The sequence below is a fragment of the Oncorhynchus mykiss genome, chromosome Y (genome assembly GCF_013265735.2).
Source record: "Oncorhynchus mykiss isolate Arlee chromosome Y, USDA_OmykA_1.1, whole genome shotgun sequence".
NCBI classification, from domain to species: Eukaryota; Metazoa; Chordata; class Actinopteri; order Salmoniformes; family Salmonidae; genus Oncorhynchus; species Oncorhynchus mykiss.
The window spans coordinates 5,458,726-5,481,263 of record NC_048593.1 but is presented as its reverse complement, the minus strand read 5'-3'; the positions used below and the strand labels follow the sequence as shown (position 1 = coordinate 5,481,263).

Sequence of the window (22,538 nt, the reverse complement as noted above, 5' to 3'; positions counted from 1 at the left end):
CTTCTTTTTGCAATAATCCTCTATAGCTACATCTGCATTGACCCACTAGTTCAATCATACAGCCAGTACGGCTTATAAGAGAAAGACAATGACAACAATCATTACTTCTAGCATTAAGGCAAAGTCTAATTAGCGGTTGTAAGGGCTAGACCAGTTCCTTCATAGAGTCACTCCAATGTGGGGAACCCGAGGGGCCGTGTCCTAATTTGAGATATGCATAAGTAACTCACTTTCAAGTCTCCTATGGACATCGATACACGAATTCCGCAAAAAAGTTTGAGTAAAATTGGAGCATCTGAAGTTAGGATTCAGACGATAGATTCCAATATGGTGACAGACTTCAATGTGGGGAGCTACTTGAGTCCAAAGGAGACTTGGACTAAGAACTTGTTTTTGGTTGAAACACTTGTTTGTGTTAGCAGCTGTTGTGAGACAACTGGCTCTTTAGCATGGCAAAGCTAATCAGAAGCTAAGCCCCATTCTAGCCAACTGCAGTCTTTTCTGACACAGTGTGGAAATAAGAACCCTAGAACCAATTCTAGACCCGTGGATGCTTTCTGTTAAGAGACAATTCTTCGACATCATCCAATCAACTTTCAGAATTGAAGCAGATTGCATCTAGTATTAAGTAGAGGGTACTGCACTATAAACTGTTTCATTTACACAGCTTAAAGGAAGGCAAACAAACTGATAGACAATAAAGTCAGAGGCCATTAAAAAAAACAGGAAATAATTTAGGGATGGAGGAAGAGGAGGAAAATAAACACCAGAGAAAGCTTTTGATGCCGTCAAGTGGAGACTCTGCTAACCTCCTACAATCAATCCACTACCATAAAAATCCTCAATAAAAACAAAGATTACATTTAAAACCTAATAAAAATACATTTTTCATACCGTTCAATCTGGGTAGAGCGATTAATAGTTTAATTATTGATTTCAACTGGAAGGCACATACATAAGGCAATAAAAAGTGTTGCAAAGCATTTGACATGCCTCTCTCCCAACACAGGAAAAGGAAATATAAGAGGGCGATTATTGCTGCATTGAAAAAAATATGAAATGATCTATAACTTAACATGACATCAAGAAGAATCGGAATAATAATAACAATATTAATAGTAATAACAAAATAGTGCGAAGCATGAACAGGCCCTTTCAAGCCAGAGAGGAAATCAACTTTGTAATATAAATTGTGCACTTCTTTTCGTGTTAGGTTGAATGTGTTAGCCAGGGGTGCAGGAAATAACTCCCACGTGTTCTTCAGTCTCCAGTTTCAAAAGAGTAGTGGGGACTTCACTGACTGACTGCCCTTTCACATACATTATATTCAAAAGTATGTGGACACCCCCTTAAAATGAGTGGATTTGGCTATTTCAGCCACACCTATTGCTGACAGGTGTATAAAATTGAGCACAGCCAAGCAATCTCCATAGACAATCATTGGCAATAGAATGGCTTTACTGAAGAGCTCAGTGACTTTCAACATGGGACCGTCATAGGATGCCATCTTTCCAACAATTCAGTTCGTAAAATGTCTGCCCTGCTAGATCTGCCCGTCAACTGTAAGTTCTGTTATTGTGAAGTGGAAACGTCTAGGAGCAACAACGGCTCAGCCGCGAAGTGGTAGGCCACAGTGCTGAAGTGCGTAAAAATTGTATGTCCACAGTTGCAACACTCAGTATCGAGTACCAAACTGCCTCTGGAAGCAACGTCAGCACAATAACTGTTCATCAGGAGCTTTATGAAATTGGTTTCCATGGCCGAGCAGACTCTAGAGCAGTGGAAACTGGAGTGACCATCTGGCAGTCCGACGGACGAATCTGGGTTTGGCTGATACCAGGAGAACGCTACCTGCCAACTGTTAGTTTGGTGGAGGAGGAATAATGGTCTGGGGCTGTTTCATGGTTTGGGCTAGGCCCCTTAGTTCCAGTGAAGGGACATCTTATTGCTATAGCATAAAATGAAATTCTCTGCTTCCAACTTTGTGGTAACAGTTTGGGGAAGGTCCTTTCCTGTTTCAGCATGACAATGCCCCTGTACACAAAGCCAGGTCCATACAGAAATGGTTTGTCGAGATCGGAGTGGAAGAACTTGACTGGCTTGCAAAGAGCTCTGACCTCAACCTCATCGAACACATTTGGGATGAATTGGAATGCCGACTGCGAGCCAGGCCTAATCGCCCAACATCAGTGCTCGACCTCACTAATGCTCGTGGCTGAATGGAAGCAAGTCCCCGCAGGAATGTTCCAACATCTAGTGTAAAGTCTTCCCAGAAGAGTGGAGGCTGTTATAGCAGCAAAGGGGGGACCAACTCTATTTTAATGTCCATGATATTGGAATGAGATGTTTGACGAGCAGGTGTCCACATACTTTTGATCATGTAGTGTAAGAGGCTGGATGTCCACAGCAACACCATATACTTTATCATTATTAATATTATCATCAATTGCTACTATTTCTACCTTCATTGAAGAATATGTGTGCGTGTCTTAGTTAGGGCTGGGGTAGGGATGGGAGGTCCCAAAGGCAGCATGTGTGTGTTTATGAGTAGAAGGTGAGGACGCTCTGGTGGTTTCCGCGCACCAGGAGGAGGGGAGGCAGATCCTTGGACAGAGTCTCCAGCCAGGACATGTAGAGAGCACTGGACACTGCTCCCTTTCTGGCCAAGGGCATGCTCCTGTAGATCGAGAGAGAGTGTGATGTGATGAGTGACAGAAATAGCCCTATCCATTTGGATCCTTTCAAATCTCACCCTCGCGCCCCGTATATCAACAGCACAATAAACTCAATACCACACGTATACTTCAATAAAGTGCAGTATGACTAACAGAGCATTGAAACACCCTATTCTACACATCCATTAATGAGACACAAAATGGAGGACCAGTGACACTGAGGACAATGGGTTTTTCTATTGCTCTCTGGCCACTGGCCCCATTCAGTATCAGTGGTGGAGGTAAGGAGAGCAGTAGTGCTGTGGTGTTGTGAATAGGATAGGACAGCAGGGACCGAAGCAGAGCCAAGCCAGTGGTGGAAAGAGACAACACTAGGGCAATTAACCCACAGCGCTACTGAATGAGTGCGAGTGGAGTATTGTGAGGGTGCGCCCATGCATAGAGAGGGAAGGATGAGTAAGGAAGCAGAGGGAGAATAAATGAGAAGCAGGACGATGGGAGGAAAATGTAGAGGGGGAGAATTGGAAGAGGTAAATATAGCAGAGAGAAAAGAAGATGAAGAGTGGATTGAGAAAGAAAAGGTAGAGCAACAGAGAAAAAAGATAAAAGAAGTGGCAGGGAAATGGAGAGAAGACCTAAAGGAGACGAGGAGGGTGACAGAGGAGAGCGAGGGAGTGTGAGGATGGCTGGCGTCTCAGTTTACTGGGCACCCAGCTGATTCACTAAGTGGCTGTTATTACAATTTACATTTTAGTAATTTAGCAGATGCTCTTATCCAGAGCAACTTACAGGAGCAATGTGGGTTAAGTGCCTTGCTCAAGGGCACATTGACAGATTTTTCACCTATTCGGCTCGGGATTCAAACCAGTGACCTTTCGTTTACCGGCCCAAAGCTCTTAACCCGCTAGGCTACCTGCCGGCCCCAAACATGAGGCCTCAATACTTCTGTGCCACACACACCACACAAAAAAGAAATGCTCTTAAATCTACTTGCATGACAATGAGGTTAGCTGTGCTTGAGTGCTCCTTCAGCAGTTCGTTCAGTCTGATCTGACGATTAGTCTGAGAAGAACCAAAACAAAAACACAGGTTAAAATGGATACGCGTTACGAGATTACCATCTAAAGCAGCAGCCACACTTTGCTGTAGGATAGGCAGATATGGGAGCAATTTCATCCCCATATATCTCAAAGACATTGGGCACAATACCCGACTCTGGAGGACCCCAATTCAAAATGTTTTATAGGCTTGATTCTATTTGGCTCCTAGCATCCTACAGCTAGCCCCTACCACTTCCATGTTCACAGATCTGAAATAACTGGATAGGAGTAAGTAATATGGTGATGGCTAGAGTGGTTAGATTTACCTTGGCCCTGTAGAGCTCCAGCTCGTTGTCGGTTATCCTCCAGGGCTCGCTGGCCTTCTGTGCCTCCGCCGTATCCTGCTCCATGTCGTCCTCCTTCAGCCGGTATGGCTCGATCATCTCTTCAAAAGCAGTAACACTGCACAACCATAGGGGATCAAAGGTTAGTAAATGGTTAGTTAGAAACTTTAGTACACACGCACAGTATATATAACAGGCCAGTATATTTGAGTATATACACTGAGTGTACCAAACATTAGGAACACCTTCCTAATATTGAGTCACACCCCCCCAAGAGCCAACACTGTCATGATTATTGAAGGTGTCAAAGTTCAACCCAATGCTATGTGAGGGCATAGGTCATCACGCAACAGCCGTCATCAGAGAGGTCTACACTCGGTCTGATAAGAGGAAAAGGTGGAACTCAAATGAACATGATTTCTTTGTCTGTTCCAAATGTATCATCATCAAACAGCTTAGTGAAGAGATTCTCCGGCTGCTACCTCAACTGTGGAAAAACAAGATGTGCTTTCTAAGTACTTGGATGCAGCCCAGGCACACAGAATGTCAGTTCTGAATGCCTCATACAGCCAAGGGGTTCGATGAGTCTGGCAGTACTGACCTGCTCCAAACCACTGGACAGACGACAAGCTTAACTCCGCAGCCAGTGGGAGACACTGGCAATGTGAAGGACGCCCTCCTGCCCACAGTTCTATCCAACTAATCTAATATTATCACTATTGTCACTCACGTTGGATTTAACGACATTCGCTTTTGGCAATCTGAGGAACTGAAGAAGGGCTACAACATTCCCTTGAACACCCTTCTTTGCACAGGAAAGAGAGCAGTCATCTCTGGCCCCCTGACGTGCTATAGAAGGGGTTCGAAACGTTACAGCTGCCTCGCTGCCCTAAATGAGTTCCCGAAGAAACTCTGTAAAGACAGGAATGTCTTCTTTTTTGACAAATGTATCTTGCTGTGGGAGCAACCAACACTCTTTAAAAGTCATTCACCCTGACCGCAGGGGTTCCAGGATTATCTCCAACATAGCAAACTGCTTAAGAGACTGATGGTCTAGGTTTGATAGTGCTCCAGTCCTCCCTGTCATAATAAGCAACAGAGGACATGGAAATCATATTATATTCCAGAGAAACGGAAGTGCAGTAAATGTAATCTAATCTATGTTCCTTTAAGTGTTACCTCCGAGGGTATTGTCTGCAATAATCATATGCATATCATTTAATTCCACTGTTTGCATTGAAGAAGCCAACTGTGGGCAGCCCACTCACCACCATTGATCCAAATGTAAATGTCACTGACATGTCTAACTCAAAATCAGCCTTTCAGAATAGCACTAAAAACAAACCAGAAAATGATTAAAAATATATTAACATATAACACACAATTTTTCAGGATCCTGTCTTTCAAAGATAAATCCAAATAACTTCACAGATCTTCATTGTAAAGGGTTTAAATATTGTAAAGGGTTTCCCATGCTTGTTCAATGAACCATAAACAATGAATGAACATGCACCTGTGGAACGGCCGTTAAGACACTAACAGCTTACAGACAGTGATGACATAATGGGGTCGGTTGACAGTGCTGAGCACATCAGCATATGGTGAACATTCATGAAAGATGTTTGATTCCCATATAAAATCATAAATGTGGTGAATTTGTAAATACTATATATATATATATATATATATATATATATATATATATATATATATATATATGCTGAGTTATCTTCACTGACAAGTCGTGGTTTTGTCTCACCAGGGGTGATGGTCGGCTTCGAGTTTATCGTCGAAGGAATGAGTGTTACACTGAGGCCTGTGCTCTGGAGCGGGATCGATTTGGAGGTGGGGGGTCCTTCATGGTCTGGGGCGGTGTGTCGCAGCATCACCGGAATGAGCTTGTCATTGCAGGCAATCTCAACACTGTGCATTATATGGAAGACATCCCCCTCCCTCATGTGGCACCCTTCCTGCAGACTCATCCTGACATGACCCTCCAGCATGACAATGGCTCCACCCATACTGCTCGTTCTGTGCGTGATTTCCTGCAAGACAGGAATGTCAGTGTTCTGCCATGGCCAGCGAAGAGCCCAGATCTCAATCCCATTTGCACGTCTGGAACCTGTTGGATCGGAGGGTGAGGGCTAGGGCCATTCCCCCTAGAAATGTCCGGGAACTTGCAGGTGCCTTGGTGGAAGAGTGGGGTAACATGTAACAGCAAGAGCTGGCACATCTGGTGCAGTCCATGAGGAGGAGATGCACTGCATTATTTAATGCAGCTGGTGGCCACATCAGATACTGATGGTTACTTTGATTTTGACCCCCCCTTTGTTCAGGGACACATTATTCCATTTCTGTTAGTCACATGTCTGTGGAACTTGTTCAGTTTATGTCGCAGTTGTTGAGTCTTATGTTCTTACAAATATTTAGACATGATAAGTTTGCTGAAAATAAACACAGTTGACAGTGAGAGGATGTTTATTTTTTTGCTGAGTTTAGTATGTAGCCTGAGAAACAAGGTTCATGAAATGTATTATCAGAAAACATTAATTCTGGCCATCTCTGAAACACACTTAGATAATTCATTTGATGCAATAGTAGCTATACATGGTTATAGAATATACAGTGCATTCGGAAAATATTCAGACCCCTTCACTTTTTCCACATTGTTACATTAGACTTATTGTAAAATGGATTAAATAAATGTTTTCCCTCAAACACACCCCATAATGATGAAGCGACGCTCCACATCCAACTTGACAGAGCTTGAGAGGATCTGCAGAGAAGAATGGGAGAAACTCCAAATACAGGTGTGCCAAGCTTGTAGCGTCATACTGTTACAGGAATTATATTCCTCTATGTTTTAATACCCAATTAAAATGACTCACTCTGTCAATTCATAAGAATCTGTATGACTCTTATTTGTATAAAATGCACATAGACCAGTCTTAAAGTCAACCAGCAGCGTTTATTCACGAGAGTACTGCCCATGATACATTTTACCACAGGTTATAAACTGAAAATGACGTCATTAGTTTTAGTACTAGCCCGTGTCATCTCCGCTCCAGTACAGGCTGTATGGTTCTCATATCGTCTCTCCCTATTAAGATAATTTATGGATAGAGCCAAGGTCTGCCTGTGTAGATAAGCATTCTAACCAGTCTGGCTATAAGTTCATTCATTTCTACCAAGGAACAGACAGTCATTGTTATAATTATTGATTATATTTACACAGATTATATTCAGTACTAGGATTATAAAGAAAATTCATACATATACAGTCATATAATAGTATTCTGATTAGTCAGTCCTGATTGAAATGTATACATAATTAGTCATTATTGATAAAAATTCCCTTAACACATACCCAAGTAGACTCAAGGCTGAAACTGCTGCCAAAGGTGCTTCAACAAAGTACTGAGTAAAGGGTCTGAATACTTATGTAAATGTGATATTTAAATGTTTTATTTTCAACACTTAAATAAAAAGACTCAATGGTTGCTAAATTTAAATAAACTTATTTTTTTTTTGTTATTATGGAGTATCATATGTAGATTGATAAAACAACGTTTAATCACTTTTAGAGAAAGGCTGTAACGTAACATTTTGAAAAAGTGAAGGGGTCTGAATACTTTTGTAATTCACGTAAACGGAGGAGGTATTGCCATGTACGGTGGCTTGCGAAAGTATTCACCCCCTTGGCATTTTTCCTATTTTGTTGCCTAACAACCTGGAATTAAAATATATTTCTAGTATCATTTGAATTACACAACATCCCTACCACTTTGAAGATGCAAAATATTATTTATTGCGAAACAAACAAGAAATAAGACAATAAAACAGAACTTGAGCGTGCATAACTATTCACCCCCCAAAAGTCAATATTTTGTAGAGCCACCTTCTGCAGCAATTACAGCTGCAAGTCTCTTGGGGTATGTCTCTATAAGCTTAGCACATCTAGCCACTGGGCTTTTTCCCATTCTTCAAGGCAAAACTGCACCAGCTCCTTCAAGTTGGATGTGTTCCGCTGGTGTACAGCAATCTTTAAATCATACCACAGATTCTCAATTGGATTGAGGTCTGGGCTTTGACTAGGCCATTCCAAGACATTTAAATGTTTCCCCTCAAACTACTTGAGTGTTGCTTAAGCAGTATGCTTAGGGTCATTGTCAATGTGAACCTCCGTCCCAGTCTCAAAGACAAACCAGTTTCCCTCAAGAATTTCACTGTATTTAGAGCCATCCATAATTCCTTCAATTCTGACCAGTTTCCCCAAGTCCTTGCCGATGAAAAACATCCCCACAGCATGATGCTCCCACCATGCTTCATGGGATGGTGTTCTGGAGTGATGTGAGGTGATGGGTTCGCGCCAGACGTAGCGGTTCCTTGATGGCCAAAAAGCTAAAATTTAGTACAGTACCTTCTTCCATATGTTTGGGGTGTCTCCCACATGCCTTTTGGCGAACACCAAACGTGTTTCCTTATTTTTTTCTTTAAGCAATGGCTTTTTTCTGGTCACTCTTCCATAAAGCCCAGCTCTGTGGAGTGTACGGCTTAAGAGTGGTCATATGGACAGATACTCCAATCTCCGCTGTGGAGCTTTGCAGCTCCTTCAGGGTTATCTTTGGTCTCTTTGTTGTCTCTCTGATTAATGCCCTCCATGCCTGGTCTGTGAATTTTGATGGGCGGCTCTCTCATGGCAGGTTTGTTGTGGAGCCATATTCTTTCAATTTTTTAATAATGGTTTTAATGGTGCTCTGTGGGATGTTCAATGTTTTGGATATTATTTTATAACCCAACACTGATCTGTACTTCTCCATAACTTTGTCCCTGACCTGTTTGGAGAGCTCCTTGGTCCTCATGGTGTCGCTTGCTTGGTGGTACCCCTTGCTTAGTGGTGTTGCAGACTCTGGGGCCTTTCAGAACAGGTGAAGCTGTTACAGTGGGCTCCAAAATTACTGGCAATGCACAAACAATACTTTGGAAGGGTTGCCAGAAGAAAGCCCTTAATGACCCCAAGACACAGACACAAGCGCTTGGAGTTTCCCAAACGTCATTTAAATTATGATTGGAAGAAGGTGCTCTGGTCAGATCAGACCAAAATTGAACGTTTTGGTCAGATACAGCATTGGCATGTTTGGCGTCCAAACAGAGATGCATACAAGGAGAGGCACCTCATACTCACTGTGAAATATGGTGGTGGGTCAGTGATGTTTTGGGGCTGTTTTAATTCCAGAAGTCCAGAGGCACTGGTTAAGATTGATGGAATAATGAATTCCACCAAGTACCAGGCAATTTTGGCATGACAAATCTGGTTGCCTCTGCCAGAAGGCTGGGACTTGGCCGTATGTGGACTTTCCAACAAGACAATGACCCAAAACATACCTCAAGATCCACACAGAAATGGTGCTGTGACAAAAAAATCTATGTTCTGCCATGGCCATCTCAGTCGCCGGACCTCAATCCAATCGAAAACCTATGGGTTGAGTTGAAGAGGGCAGTTGATAAGAGCAAACCCAAGAATGGGAAGGATCTTGAAAGGATCTGCATAGAGGAATGGTCCAAAATCCCTCCAAATGTGTTCCTTAACCTTGTCAAACATTACAGGAAAAGACCATGCTGTTATCCTTACCAGAGGTGGTGGCACTAAGTACTAAATGAGGAGTGCCAATAATCATGAAACCTTGATTTTGGTTAAATGTCTTTTGTATTAAATAATTGTATGATTTTGTGGGTTCCATTGAAACATTAATAAAGTACAGTATTTTTCACGTTGGTATTTTGAGTTTGTCTCTATAATTATATTGTTTATATTTGTTTAAGTATTGTTTGTGCATTGCCAGTCAGGGGTGCCAGTAATTTTGGAGCCCACTGTATACTAAAAACGTGACAGATCATGTGACACTTAGATTGCACACAGGTGGACTTTATTTTACTAATTATCTGACTTCAGGATGTAATTGGTTGCACCAGATCTTATTTAGGGGTTCATAGCAAAGGGGGTGAATATATACAGTGGGGCAAAAAAGTATTTAGTCAGCCACCAATTGTGCAAGTTCTCCCACTTAAAAAGATGAGAGGCCTGTAATTTTCATCATAGGTACACTTCAACTATGACAGACGAAATTAGGAAAAAAAATCCAGAAAATCACATTGTAGGATTTTTAATGAATTAATTTGCAAAATATGGTGGAAAATAACTATTTGGTCAATAACAAGTTTATCTCAATACTTTGTTATATACCCTTTGTTGGCAATGACAGAGGTCAAACGTTTTCTGTAAGTCTTCACAAGGTTTTCACACACTGTTGCTGGTATTTTGGCCCATTCCTCCATGCAGATATCCTTTAGAGCAGTGATGTTTTGGGGCTGTTGCTGGGCAACACGGACTTTCAACTCCCTCCAAAGATTTTCTATGGGGTTGAGATCTGGAGACTGGCTAGGCCACTCCAGGACCTTGAAATGCTTCTTACGAAGTCACTCCTTCGTTGCCCGGGTGGTGTCTTTGGGATCATTGTCATGCTGAAAGACCCAACCACGTTTCATCTTCAATGCCCTTGCTGATGGTAGGCTTTGTTACTTTGGTCCCAACTCTCTGCAGGTCATTCACTAGGTCCCCCCGTGTGGTTCTGGGATTTTTGCTCACCGTTCTTGTGATCATTTTGACCTCACGGGGTGAGATCTTGCGTGGAGCCCCAGACCGAGGGAAATTATCAGTGGTCTTGTATGTCTTCCATTTCCTAATAATTGCTCCCACAGTTGATTTCTTCAAACCACACTGCTTACCTATTGCAGATTCAGTCTTCCCAGCCTGGTGCAGGTCTACAATTTTGTTTCTGGTGTCCTTTGACAGCTCTTTGGTCTTGGCCATAGTGGAGTTTGGAGTGTGACTGTTTGAGGTTGTGGACAGGTGTCTTTTATACTGATAACAAGTTCAAACAGGTGCCATTAATACAGGTAACGAGTGGAGGACAGAGGAGCCTCTTAAAGAAGAAGTTAAAGAAGAAGTTACAGGTCTGTGAGAGCCAGAAAGCTTGCTTGTTTGTAGGTGACCAAATACTTATTTTCCACCGTAATTTGCAAATAAATTCATTAAAAATCCTACAATGTGATTTTCAGGATTTTTTTTCTCATTTTGTCTGTCATAGTTGAAGTGTACCTATGATGAAAATTACAGGCCTCTCTCATCTTTTTAAGTGGGAGAACTTGCACAATTGGTGGCTGACTAAATGCCCCACTGTATGCACGCACCACTTTTCCGTTTTTTATTTTTTAGAATTTTTTGAATCAAGCCTTTTTTCATTTCACTTCACCAATTTTGATTATTTTGTATATGTCCATTACATGAAATCCAAATAAAAATCTCAATTACAGGTTGTAATGCAACAAATATGAAAAATGCAAAGGGGGATAAATACTCTTACAAGGCACTGTATGTCCAGAGGCATGTTCCTTTTAGGCTGAGAGATAATCTCATGTCAGATGATGTGGAAATAATATGGCTACAGGTTCATCTGCCTCACAGTTTAAGATCTAATATTGAATAATGTGGCTATTGGGAAATTTGAGGAGAGTAAACTGCTGGGTGTAACTCTCGATAGCTGTCATGGTTAAAACATATAGACTCATTGGTTGCTAAAATGGGAAGAGGTCTGTCCATGATAAGGCGTTGTTCTGTCGTCTTGACATCTCAGTCGCCCAGACAGATCCTACAGGCCCTAGTTGTCACACCTGGACTACTGCCCAGCTGTGTGGTCATGTGCGGCAAAAAAGGACCTAGGTAAATTGCCGTTGGTCCAGAACAGAGCAGCACATATCACACTTAGATGTACATGGAGGGAAAGTGTCAGTCTCTCCTGGATCAAAGTTGAGGGAAGATTGACTGCATAACTATTGTTCTTTGTGCAAGGTACTGATGTTTTGAAGGTACCGAACTGTCTGTTCAAGCAGTTAGCACACAGTTCAGACACTCATCGGTACAAGACATGCAATCCAGTAGCCTCTTCAGTTCCCAGGTCCAAAAAATAACACCTTACTGCACAAAGGGAGAGCCATTAAGAGAGAGCCATTTGATATATGTGGTATTGTAATTTGCACTGTGCTATGTATTAGACTTAGATATTGTGTGTATGTAGTAATATGTAGGCTATGTGTGATGTTTAAAACTTATGTATTTCAGTCCTTGACTAATACTGTTCTGTACTATGTCATGTTTCATGTGGACCACAGGAAGAGCAGCTGATGCTTTTGCAGCAGCGAATGGGTATCCTAATAAATACAACATTTGGTATTTTGTTAATGTTGGTGGAAAACACAGTCTCAGGCACCGCTCCAGAATCTCCCATAAGTGTTCAATTCCCTAACCCGGACGACCCTGGGCCAATTGTGCACCACCCTATGGGACTCCCGGTCACAACCGGTTGTGAGACAGGCTGGGATAGAACCCGGGTCTGTAGTGATGCCTCAAGCACTGCGATGCCTTAGACCACTGCGCCACTCGGGAGGCCTTGGCTTTTTGCCTTGACATTTCAATTTAGAACCCCAACCCGCCCGACAACCTCAGAACTGTCATATAAGGGAGAATCAATCTTGAGAGAAAAACAACATACTTCTCTTTCTTGGGCTTGGTGTTGATGTCTCCTAGTACGTTGATGTCGGAGAAGTCTATCCTGAACTTGCTGAGCAGGGTGGCCATCCTGAGGAGGAAATGTAACAACAAACACATAACACTAAAGCAGTTTTCATGCCACTTACATCCAAGAGCTTTGGAGAGACCGCACAAGCCACTGAGGGCATCAAGAAGCCATTTGAAAGGATTGCTGCTGTTTGAAGTAGCACAGCGAACAGGTGCGAGCTGAAATCAATATGTTCCAGATATTAAAGAGAAAAAAAGCTGTGGTGGCTGTTAAGAGGCTTTCTCTTTATGACACTCATTTCCCTAGGTTTTTTTTCCCCATCAAAAGACGGGGATAACTTCTCCTCAAAACATCTTCAGCAACTCCAAACATGTCATGTCCGAGTAAGTACAGCGACTTTTATATACAATGACTTTCATATCAAAGGGATACTTGAATCCTCAATTCCATGCAGAGTTTGGATGGGATATTATAATGAGATCCATGTATTGAACAAATTAAGTACAAAAATATAGTTAGCCAATACTGAAACTATATTTTAAATTAGCAAGGAAATGTCTGTTCCTGGTTTTACAAGTAATGAATGCACAAACATATGGCATGACACACACACACACACACACACACACACACACACACACACACACACACACACTAAAATGGAAGGCCTGGGTTGCCAGTGCTAATTCTAGCCAACAAAAGGAGGCAGGAGGCAGCTGTGTAGGACAATGAGAGTGAGGGTCAGGACATTTGTGTTGGACAATAACACTGCCGCCACAATAACACAGAGAGAAAAGAGAAAGAAGACAGACAGATGAGTGGGAGAAAGAACAACAGAGACCCTAACCTGCTTCTGTGAAGCAAATACAACAAATTGTTATATAGACAATCATGCAGATTTAATGTGGTGGTGGAACAACGTGGGTTTAATCCTGACTGTGCCAGTCAGTGACTAAGCTGTATTTTTAGAAGGCAATGTAGCATGGGCTCTGACGGGCAGCTAAGAGCAGAGCTCATCCTTTGAACCTGTAACACACTGATCTTATTTAGCATTGGAGGAATTAGGGGTTTGAGGGAATTTGCCAGACAGACCTAAATCTAGGATGTAAGATAATATAAAAATGTTTTACTCAATATGGAATGTAAAAAATGGAAGAAGAGAAAAACACATACAGTATTACAATGTACACTATATATAGACATTATCATTCAAAAGTTTAGGGTCACTTAGTAATGTTTTTGTCCATTAAAATAACATCAAATTGATCAGAAATACACTGTAGACATTGTTAATGTTGTAAATGACTGTTGTGGCTGGAAAGGGCAGTTATTTTAATGGTATATCTACATAGGTGTACAGAGGACCATTATCAGCAACCATCACTCCTGGGTTCCAATGGCACGTTGTGTTAGCTAATCCAAGTTTATAATTTTAAAAGGCTACTTGATCATTACAAAACCCATTTTGCAATTATGTTAGCACAGCTGAAAACTGTTGTTCTGATTTTTTTTATTTCATCTTTATTTAACCAGGTTGGCCAGTTGAGAAGAAGTTCTCATTTACAACTGCGACCTGGCCAAGCTATTTACAGATGGGCTATGTACAGGTGCAGCGATAGGTTAGCTGCTCAGATAGCTGATGTTTAACTTAGTGAGGGAGATATAAGTCTCCAGCTTCAGCGTTTTTTGCAATTCGTTCCAGTCATTGGCAGCAGAGAACTGGAAGGAAAGGCGGCCAAAGGGGGTGTTGGCTTTGGGGTTGACCAATGAGATATACAGTGGGGCAAAAAAGTATTTAGTCACCCACCAATTGTGCAAGTTCTCCCACTTAAAAACAAAAAAGATGAGAGAGGCCTGTAATTTTCATTATAGGTACACCTCAACTATGACAGACAAAATTATGAAAAAAAATCCAGAAAATCCCATTGTAGGACTTTTAATGAATTTATTTGCAAAATATGGTGGAAAATAAGTTTGGATCAAGGAATAACCCACAGAAAGAGCAACATCATTGATATATGGAGAAAAGGGTCGACCCGAGAATTGAACCCTGTGGTACCCCTATAGAGACTGCAAGGTCCGGACCTAGAGTGTCACCCCCGTTGAAGAGGGGGATGACCATGGTAGCTTTCCAATCTTTAGGAATCTCGGACGATACGAAAGAGAGGTTGAACAGACTAGTAATAGGAGTTGCAAAAATGGCGGTGGATAAATTTAGAAAGAGCGAGTCCAGATTGTCTAGCCAAGCTGATTTGTACGGGTCTAGGTTTTGCAGCTCTTTCAGGACATCTGCTATCTGGATTTGGGTGAAGGAGAAGCTGGGGAGGCTTGGGCAAGTAGCTGGCCGGGGTTGGGGTAGCCAGGAGGAAAGCATGGCCAACCGTAGAGAAATGCTTGTTGAAATTCTCGATTATTGTGGATTTATCGGTGGTGACAGTGTTTCCTAGCCTCAGTGTAATGGGCAGCTGGGAGGTGGTGCTCTTATTCTGCATGGACTTTACAGTGTCCCAGAACTTTTTGGAGTTAGAGCTGCAGGATGCAAATTTCTGTTTGAAAAAGCTAGCCTTTGCTTTCCTAACTTCCCTGAAAAGTTGCATATCGCGGGGACTATTCGATGCTAGTGCAGAACACCACATGATGTTTTTGTGCTGGTCGAGGGCAGTCAGGTCTGGAGTGAACTAAGAGCTATATCTGTTCTTAGTTCAATTTTTTTTGAAAGGGGCATGCTTATTTAAGATGGTGAGTAAATTACTTTTAAAGAACAACCAGGCATCCTCTACTGACGGGATGAGGTCAATATCCTTCCAGGATACCCAGGCCAGGTTTGACAGTGATGAGGGGTGGTCGTTTGACCACGGACGCATTACGGATGAAGGCAATGAGGCAGTTATTGCTGAGATCCTGATTGAAAACAGCAGAGGTGTATTTGGAGGGCAAGTTGGTCAGGATATTATCTATGAGGGTGCCCATGTTTACAGATTTATGGGTGTACCGGGTTGGTTCCTTGATAATTTGTGTGAGATTGAGGGCATTTAGCTTAGATTGTAGGACGGCCGGGGTGTTAAGCTTATCCCAGTTTAGGTCACCTAGCAGAACAAACTCTGAAGATAGATGGGGGGCAATCAATTCACACATGGTGTCCAGGGCACAGCTGGGAGCTGAGGTGGTGGTGGTGGGGGGGGGGGGGGGGGGGGGGTCTATAACAGGCGGCAACAGTGAGAGACTTATTTCTGGAGAGATTCATTTTTAAAATTAGAAGCTCGAACTGTTTGGGCATAGACCTGGAAAGTATGACAGAAATTTGCAGGCCATCTCTGCAGTAGATTTAGGGCATAATGTACATAATGTACAGGGTAGGGTGCGGGTACAGTGGCGGTAAACCCAGGCATTGAGTGATGAGAGGTTGCATCTCTAGAGGCACTAGTTATGCTAGGTGAGGTCACCCCATGTGTGGGAGGTTGGACAAAATAGGTATCTGAGGCATGTTGAGTGGGGCTAGGTGCTCCGCAACAAAAATAAACAATGATTAATACCCTAAACAACAGTATACAAGGCATATTGACATTAGAGAGAGACATAAAGCGAGGCATAAAGCAATCACAGGTGTTGATTGGGAGAGCTAGCTAAGACAACAACGGGTAAGACAACAACAGCTAATCAGCTAAGACAACAACAACAGGTAAAATGGTGATGAATGGGCGGAGGGGGTCAGTTAACTAACACACAGGGCCTGAGTTCAAGGCTGGGACCGAGAGATCAACAAAATGGAGTACCGTGATTAATGAAAAGTCCAGCTGGCATCAGCTATGTAGCCAGATGATCATAGGGTTCAGTGAACAGCAATAGATGAAACAGGGAAGCCATTAGGTAGTCGTTACTACGCTAGCAAGCGAGAGACACGGCGTACATAAAGATAGCAGGCCGGGGCTAGCAGAAGCGTCTTCACCGACGTCCGGCAAAGGTCGGTTGAGGGCACAACGGACGGAATTACATCGGCAGACCAGTCGTGATGGATCGGTGTCGCTCCGTGATAAAGAAGCAATACAACTGGCCTTTAGACTAGTTGAGTATCTGGAGCATCAGCATTTGTGGGTTGAATTACAGGCTCAAAATGGCCAGAAACAAATAACTTTCTTCTGAAACTTGTCAGTCTGTTCTTGTTCTGAGAAATGAAGGCTATTTCATGCAAGAAATTGCCAAGAAACTGAAGGTCTCGTACAACGCTGTGTACTACTCCCTTCACAGAACATTGCAAACTGGCACTAACCAGAATAGAAAGAGGAGTGGGAGGCCCCGGTGCACAACTGAGCAAGAGGACAAGTACATTAGTGTCTAGTTTGAGAAACAGACGCCTCCACAAGTCCTCAACTGGCAACTTCATTAAATAGTACCCGCAAAACACCAGTCTCAATGTCAACAGTGAAGAGGCGACTCCGGGATGCTGGCCTTCAAGGCAAAGGTGCAATTAGTCTTTTAAAATTATAAACTTGGATTAGCTATTGGAACACTGGAGTGATGGTTGCTTATAAATGTGTGCGTGGACATTTCTAAGTGACCCCAAACTTTTGAACAGTACATATATGTGTATATTATAGATACATACATATACACACACACACACACACACACACACACACATATATATACAGTTGAAGTCGGAAGTTTACAAACATACCTTAGCCAAATACATTTAAAGTTTTCACAATTCCTGACATTTAATCCTAGTAAAAATTCCCTGTCTTAGGTCAGTTGAATCAATACTTTATTTTAAGAATGTGAAATGTCAGAATAATAGTAGAGATAATTATTTATTTCAGCTGTTATTTCATCACATTCCCAGTGGGTCAGAAGTTTACATACACTCAATTAGCATTTGGTAACATTGCATTTAAATTGTTTAACTTGGGTCAAACATTTTGGGATGCCTTCCACAAGCTTCCCACAATAAGTTGGGTGAATTTTGGCCCATTCCTCCTGACAGAGCTGGTGTAACGGAGTAAGGTTTGTCGGCCTCCTTGCTCGCACAGGCTTTTTCAGTTCATAACGATGGTCATTATGGCCAAGCAGTTCTATTTTTGTTTCATCAGACCAGAGGACAAAAAGTACGATCTTTGTCCACATCTGCAGTTGCAAACTGTAGTCTGGCATTTTTATGGCAGTTTTGGAGCAGTGGCTTCTTTCTTGCTGAGCGGCCTTTCATGTTATGTCAATATAGGACTCATTATACTGTGGATATAGATACTTTTGTACCTGTTTCCTCCAGCATCTTCACAAGGTCCTTTGCTGTTGTTCTGGGATTGATTTGCACTTTTCGCACAGAAGTACGTTCATCTCTAGGACACAGAACGCGTCTCCTTCCTGAGCGGTATGACAGCTGCGTGGTCCCATGGTGTTTATACTTGCGTACTATTGTTTGTACAGATGAACGTGGTACCTTCAGGCGTTTTGAAAATTGCTCCCAAGGATGAACCACACTTGTGGAGGTCTACAATTACTTTTCTGAGGTCTTGGCTGATTTTCCTATGATGTCAAGCAAAGAGGCACTGTGTTTGAAGTTAGGCCTTGAAATACAGCCACAGGTATACCTCAAATTGACTCAAATGATGTCAATTAGCCTATCAGAAGCTTCTAAAGCCATGATACAATTTTCTGGAATTTTTCAAGCTGTTTAAAGGAACAGTCAACTTAGTGTATTTAAACTTCTGACCCACTAGAACTGTGATACAGTGAATTATAAGTGAAATAATCTGTCTGTAAACAATCGTCACCACACTGTCTGTGTGGGTGGTCCATTTCGGTTTGTCCATGATGTGTACGCCGAGGAACTTAAAACTTTCCACCTTCTCCACTACTGTCCCGTCGATGTGGATAAGAGGGTGCTCCCTCTGCTGTTTCCTGAAGTCCACAATCATCTCCTTAGTTTTGTTGACGTTGAGTGTGAGGTTATTTTCCTGACCCCACACTCCGAGGGCCCTCACCTCCTCCCTGTAGGCGTCTCGTCGTTGTTGGTAATCAAGCCTACCACTGTAGTGTCGTCTGCAAACTTGATGAATGAGTTGGAGGCGTGCACGGCCACACAGTCATGGGTGAACAGGGAGTACAGGAGAGGGCTGAGAACGCACCCTTGTGGGGCCCCAGTGTTGAGGATCAGCGGGGTGGAGATGTTGTTACATACCCTCACCACCTGGGGGCGTCGCATCAGAAAGTCCAGGATCCGCTTCTGGTCATAATGTTGGTAAGCTGAAGTTGCTCTTATATCCAATTGAGAAATTGAAAGTCCAGGACCCAGTTGCACACAATGACGAGTTTGGAGGGTACTATGGTGTTAAATGCTGAGCTGTAGTCGATGAAAAGCATTCTTACATATATTCCTCTTGTTCAGATGGGTTGTATGTAAAGTGTATGTAAATTCCAGTACACATACATATTGCAAAGTCGTGGCAAAATGGCTTAAGGACAACAAAGTCAAGGTATTGGAGTGGCCATCACAAAGCCCTGACCTCAATTTGTGGGCAGAACTCCTTGCTCGCTTGTGCGACTAACTGACTCAGTTATACCAGCTCTGTCAGGAGGAATGGGCCAAAATTGTTGGAAGCTTGTGGATGGCTACCTGAAACATTTAACCCAAGTTAAACAATTTAAAGGCAATACCAAATACTAATTGAGTGTATGTAAAACTTCTGACCCACTGGGAATGTGATGAAAGTAATAAAAGCTTAAATAAATCATTCGCTCTACTATTATTCTGACAATTCATATTCTTAAAATAAAGTGGTGATCCTAACTGACTTAAAACAGGGAATTTTTACAAGGATTAAATGTCCGGAATTGTGAAAAACGGTGTTTAAATGTATTCGCGCGCACGCACACACACACACACACACACACACACACTACGCTACAGCATACAATGACATTCTAGACGATTCTGTGCTTTCAACTTTGTGGCAACAGTTTGCGGAAGGCCCTTTCCTGTTTCAGCATGACAATGCCCCCGTGTACAAAGTGAGGTCCATACAGAAATGGTTTGTCAAGGTCGGTGTGGAATAACTTGACTGGCCAGCACAAAGCTCTGACCTCAACCCCATTGAACACCTTTGGGATGAATTGGAAAGCCGACTGAGAGCTAGGCCTAATCGCCCAACATCAGTGCTCGACCTGAGTAATGATCGTGGCTGAATGGAATCAAGTCCCTGCAGCAATGTTCCAGCATCTAGTGTAAAGCCTTCCCAGAAGAGTGGAGGCTGTTCTAGCAGCAAAGCGGGGACCAGCTATAATAATGCTCATAATTTTGGAATGAGATGTTCGATGAGCAGGTGTCCACATACTTTTGGTCATGTAGTATACTTTCAATACATTCCCATTGGCAGTATAGATCTACAGCGAATAGAAAGCAATATAGATCTGTAGTGAATAGAATGTCACTCACGCTCTGCGGTCGTGGTCGATCCTGTTGATCTTGCCTCCTATGAAGACGCGGATCTTGCAGTCCTTCCACTTCTTCTTGTTGGTGAGCAGGTAGGGGATGAGCAGGGTAAGGCCTGTCACATTACAGAGACACAGTCAGTCACTACTCTGTCTTTGGTGCAATGCGGCAACACCAGTCTCTTCTTACTGATGTGCAGAGTTATGGTCGCGCTCTAAGGTCTCTTTAAATGTTTCCAAAGTGTCTACATGGCTGTTGTACCTACTCCATTCATGTTGGTGCAATGTTAGTCTCTTGTCCAATGTATATTTTTCTAATTTCTCAGTGGCATGTTACTCTCGTTGCATATGTTACTCACTGGTGATATTCACGACCAGTAACCAGTAATATTCTCAACCAAAGAGATATTCTAGTTCCGAGTGCAGCATGCTTTAGACTGCTCAGACCTCTTCCTGAATTGACTGTCCTCAATACAGTGTTTGTCAAACTCCCAACTACAACCAAGTTGCTCTGTAACAGCAACCAATAGGCACAAAGTAACCAGAAACCACCCCCTTGGTGGTCTTGGAGGGCCAAACTCACCACCATCGTCAAAGAGCCACCACACGTCCACGGTGCCCTTGCCCTGTTTCCTCTTGAACAGCTGACTGGCGTCCAGCAGCCTCTGGTCGGCCACGTTCAACCTCTGGGGGCTCTTGTCTGTGTGGCAAAAAAGTGCTATGTCAGACACTAAGATCAAGACAGGACAGGAAGCTGCATCCTCAAAGAGGGAGATGACTTAGCTAGGAATTCCTCTGTGTGACTCAGACTGGGCCCACATTCATAAAGTGTCTAGGATCCGTTTGGTCTTTCAGATCATAATGAATAAGACTATACGGACAAGGAGGACCTGATCCTAGACAAGCACTATGGTCATTAGCAAGACAGCCTAAACAGATCTGGCACCAGGCTGTGTGGGTGTGTGATAGAAATCAAAGGAAGTGGGGATCTTATGTGGCTTTTATCTAACAGTCACGGTAAAATGGAAACGATCTCTGAAGTGTGCTCAGTGTAATGTAAAGTGTGGGCTCAGTGTAATGTAAACGGTGTGCTCAGTGTAATGTAAAGTGTGGGCTCAGTGTAATGTAAAGTGGAGGCTCAGAGTAATGTAAAGTGTGGGCTCAGTGTAATGTAAAGTGGGGGCTCAGAGTAATGTAAAGTGTGGGCTCAGTGTAATGTAAACGGTGTGCTCAGTGTAATGTAAAGTGGGGGCTCAGAGTAATGTAAAGTGGGGGCTCAGTATAATGCAAAGTGGAGGCTCAGTGTAATGTAAACTGTGGGCTCAGTGTAATGTAAAGTGTGGGCTCCGTGTAATGTAAACTGTGGGCACCGTGTAATGTAAACTGTGGGCTCAGTGTAATGTGAACTGTGGGCTCAGTGTAATGTAAACTGTGGGCTCATTGTAATGTAAACTGTGGGCTCAGTGTAATGTAAAGGGTGGGCTCAGTGTAATGTAAACTGTGGGCTCAGTGTAATGTAAACTGTGGGCTCAGTGTAATGTAAAGTGTGGGCTCAGAGTAATGTAAAGTGTGGGCTCAGTGTAATGTGAAGTGTGGGCTCAGTGTAATGTGAAGTGTGGGCTCAGTGTAATGTAAACTGTGTGCTCAGTGTAATGTAAAGTGTGGGCGCAGTGTAATGTAAAGTGTGGGCTCAGTGTAATGTAAAGTGTGGGCTCAGTGTAATGTAAAGTGTGGGCTCAGTGTAATGTAAAGTGTGGGCTCAGTGTAATGTAAAGTGTGGGCTCAGTGTAATGTAAAGTGTGGGCTCAGTGTAATGTAAAGTGTGGGCTCAGTGTAATGTAAAGTGTGGGCTCAGTGTAATGTAAAGTGGGCTCAGTGTAATGTAAAGTGGGGGCTCAGTGTAATGTAAAGTGGGGGCTCAGTGTTATGTAAAGTGGGGGCTCAGTGTAATGTAAAGTGGGGGCTCAGAGTAATGTAAAGTGTGGGCTCAGTGTAATGTAAAGTGTGGGCTCAGTGTAATGTAAATGGTGTGCTCAGTGTAATGTAAAGTGTGGGCTCAGTGTAATGTAAAGTGTGGGCTCAGTGTAATGTAAAGTGTGGGCTCAGTGTAATGTAAACTGTGGGCTCAGTGTAATGTAAACTGTGGGCTCAGTGTAATGTAAAGTGTGGGCTCAGTGTAATGTAAAGTGGGGGCTCAGTGTAATGTAAAGTGTGGGCTCAGTGTAATGTAAAGTGTTGGCTCAGTGTAATGTAAAGTGTGGGCTCTGTGTAATGTAAAGTGTGGGCTTAGAGTAATGTAAAGTGGGGGCTCAGAGTAATGTAAAGTGGGGGCGCAGAGTAATGTAAAGTGGGGGCTCAGTGTAATGTGAAGTGGGCTCAGTGTAATGTGAAGTGGGCTCAGTGTAATGTAAATGGTGG

General features: G+C 42.8%; 1 protein-coding gene across 4 annotated transcripts in view; it reads right to left on the bottom strand.

Annotated features, from left to right (window-relative positions):
* Window positions 1-2,263: 2,263 nt before the first annotated feature.
* LOC110509541 (solute carrier family 12 member 2) overlaps window positions 2,264-22,538 on the bottom strand; it is a 137,626-nt gene continuing 117,351 nt past the window's right edge. For all 4 annotated transcript variants that reach the window (XM_021590462.2, XM_021590463.2, XM_036967546.1 and 1 more), the window contains 6 exons: window positions 20,704-20,820; window positions 20,125-20,236; window positions 12,669-12,755; window positions 4,042-4,177; window positions 3,670-3,737; window positions 2,264-2,677 (listed from right to left, as the gene is read on the bottom strand). In XM_021590462.2, coding sequence (XP_021446137.2) covers window positions 2,542-2,677; window positions 3,670-3,737; window positions 4,042-4,177; window positions 12,669-12,755; window positions 20,125-20,236; window positions 20,704-20,820 — 656 coding nt within the window. In that variant the 3' untranslated portion in view covers window positions 2,264-2,541. The remainder of the gene's footprint in view (window positions 2,678-3,669; window positions 3,738-4,041; window positions 4,178-12,668; window positions 12,756-20,124; window positions 20,237-20,703; window positions 20,821-22,538) is intronic.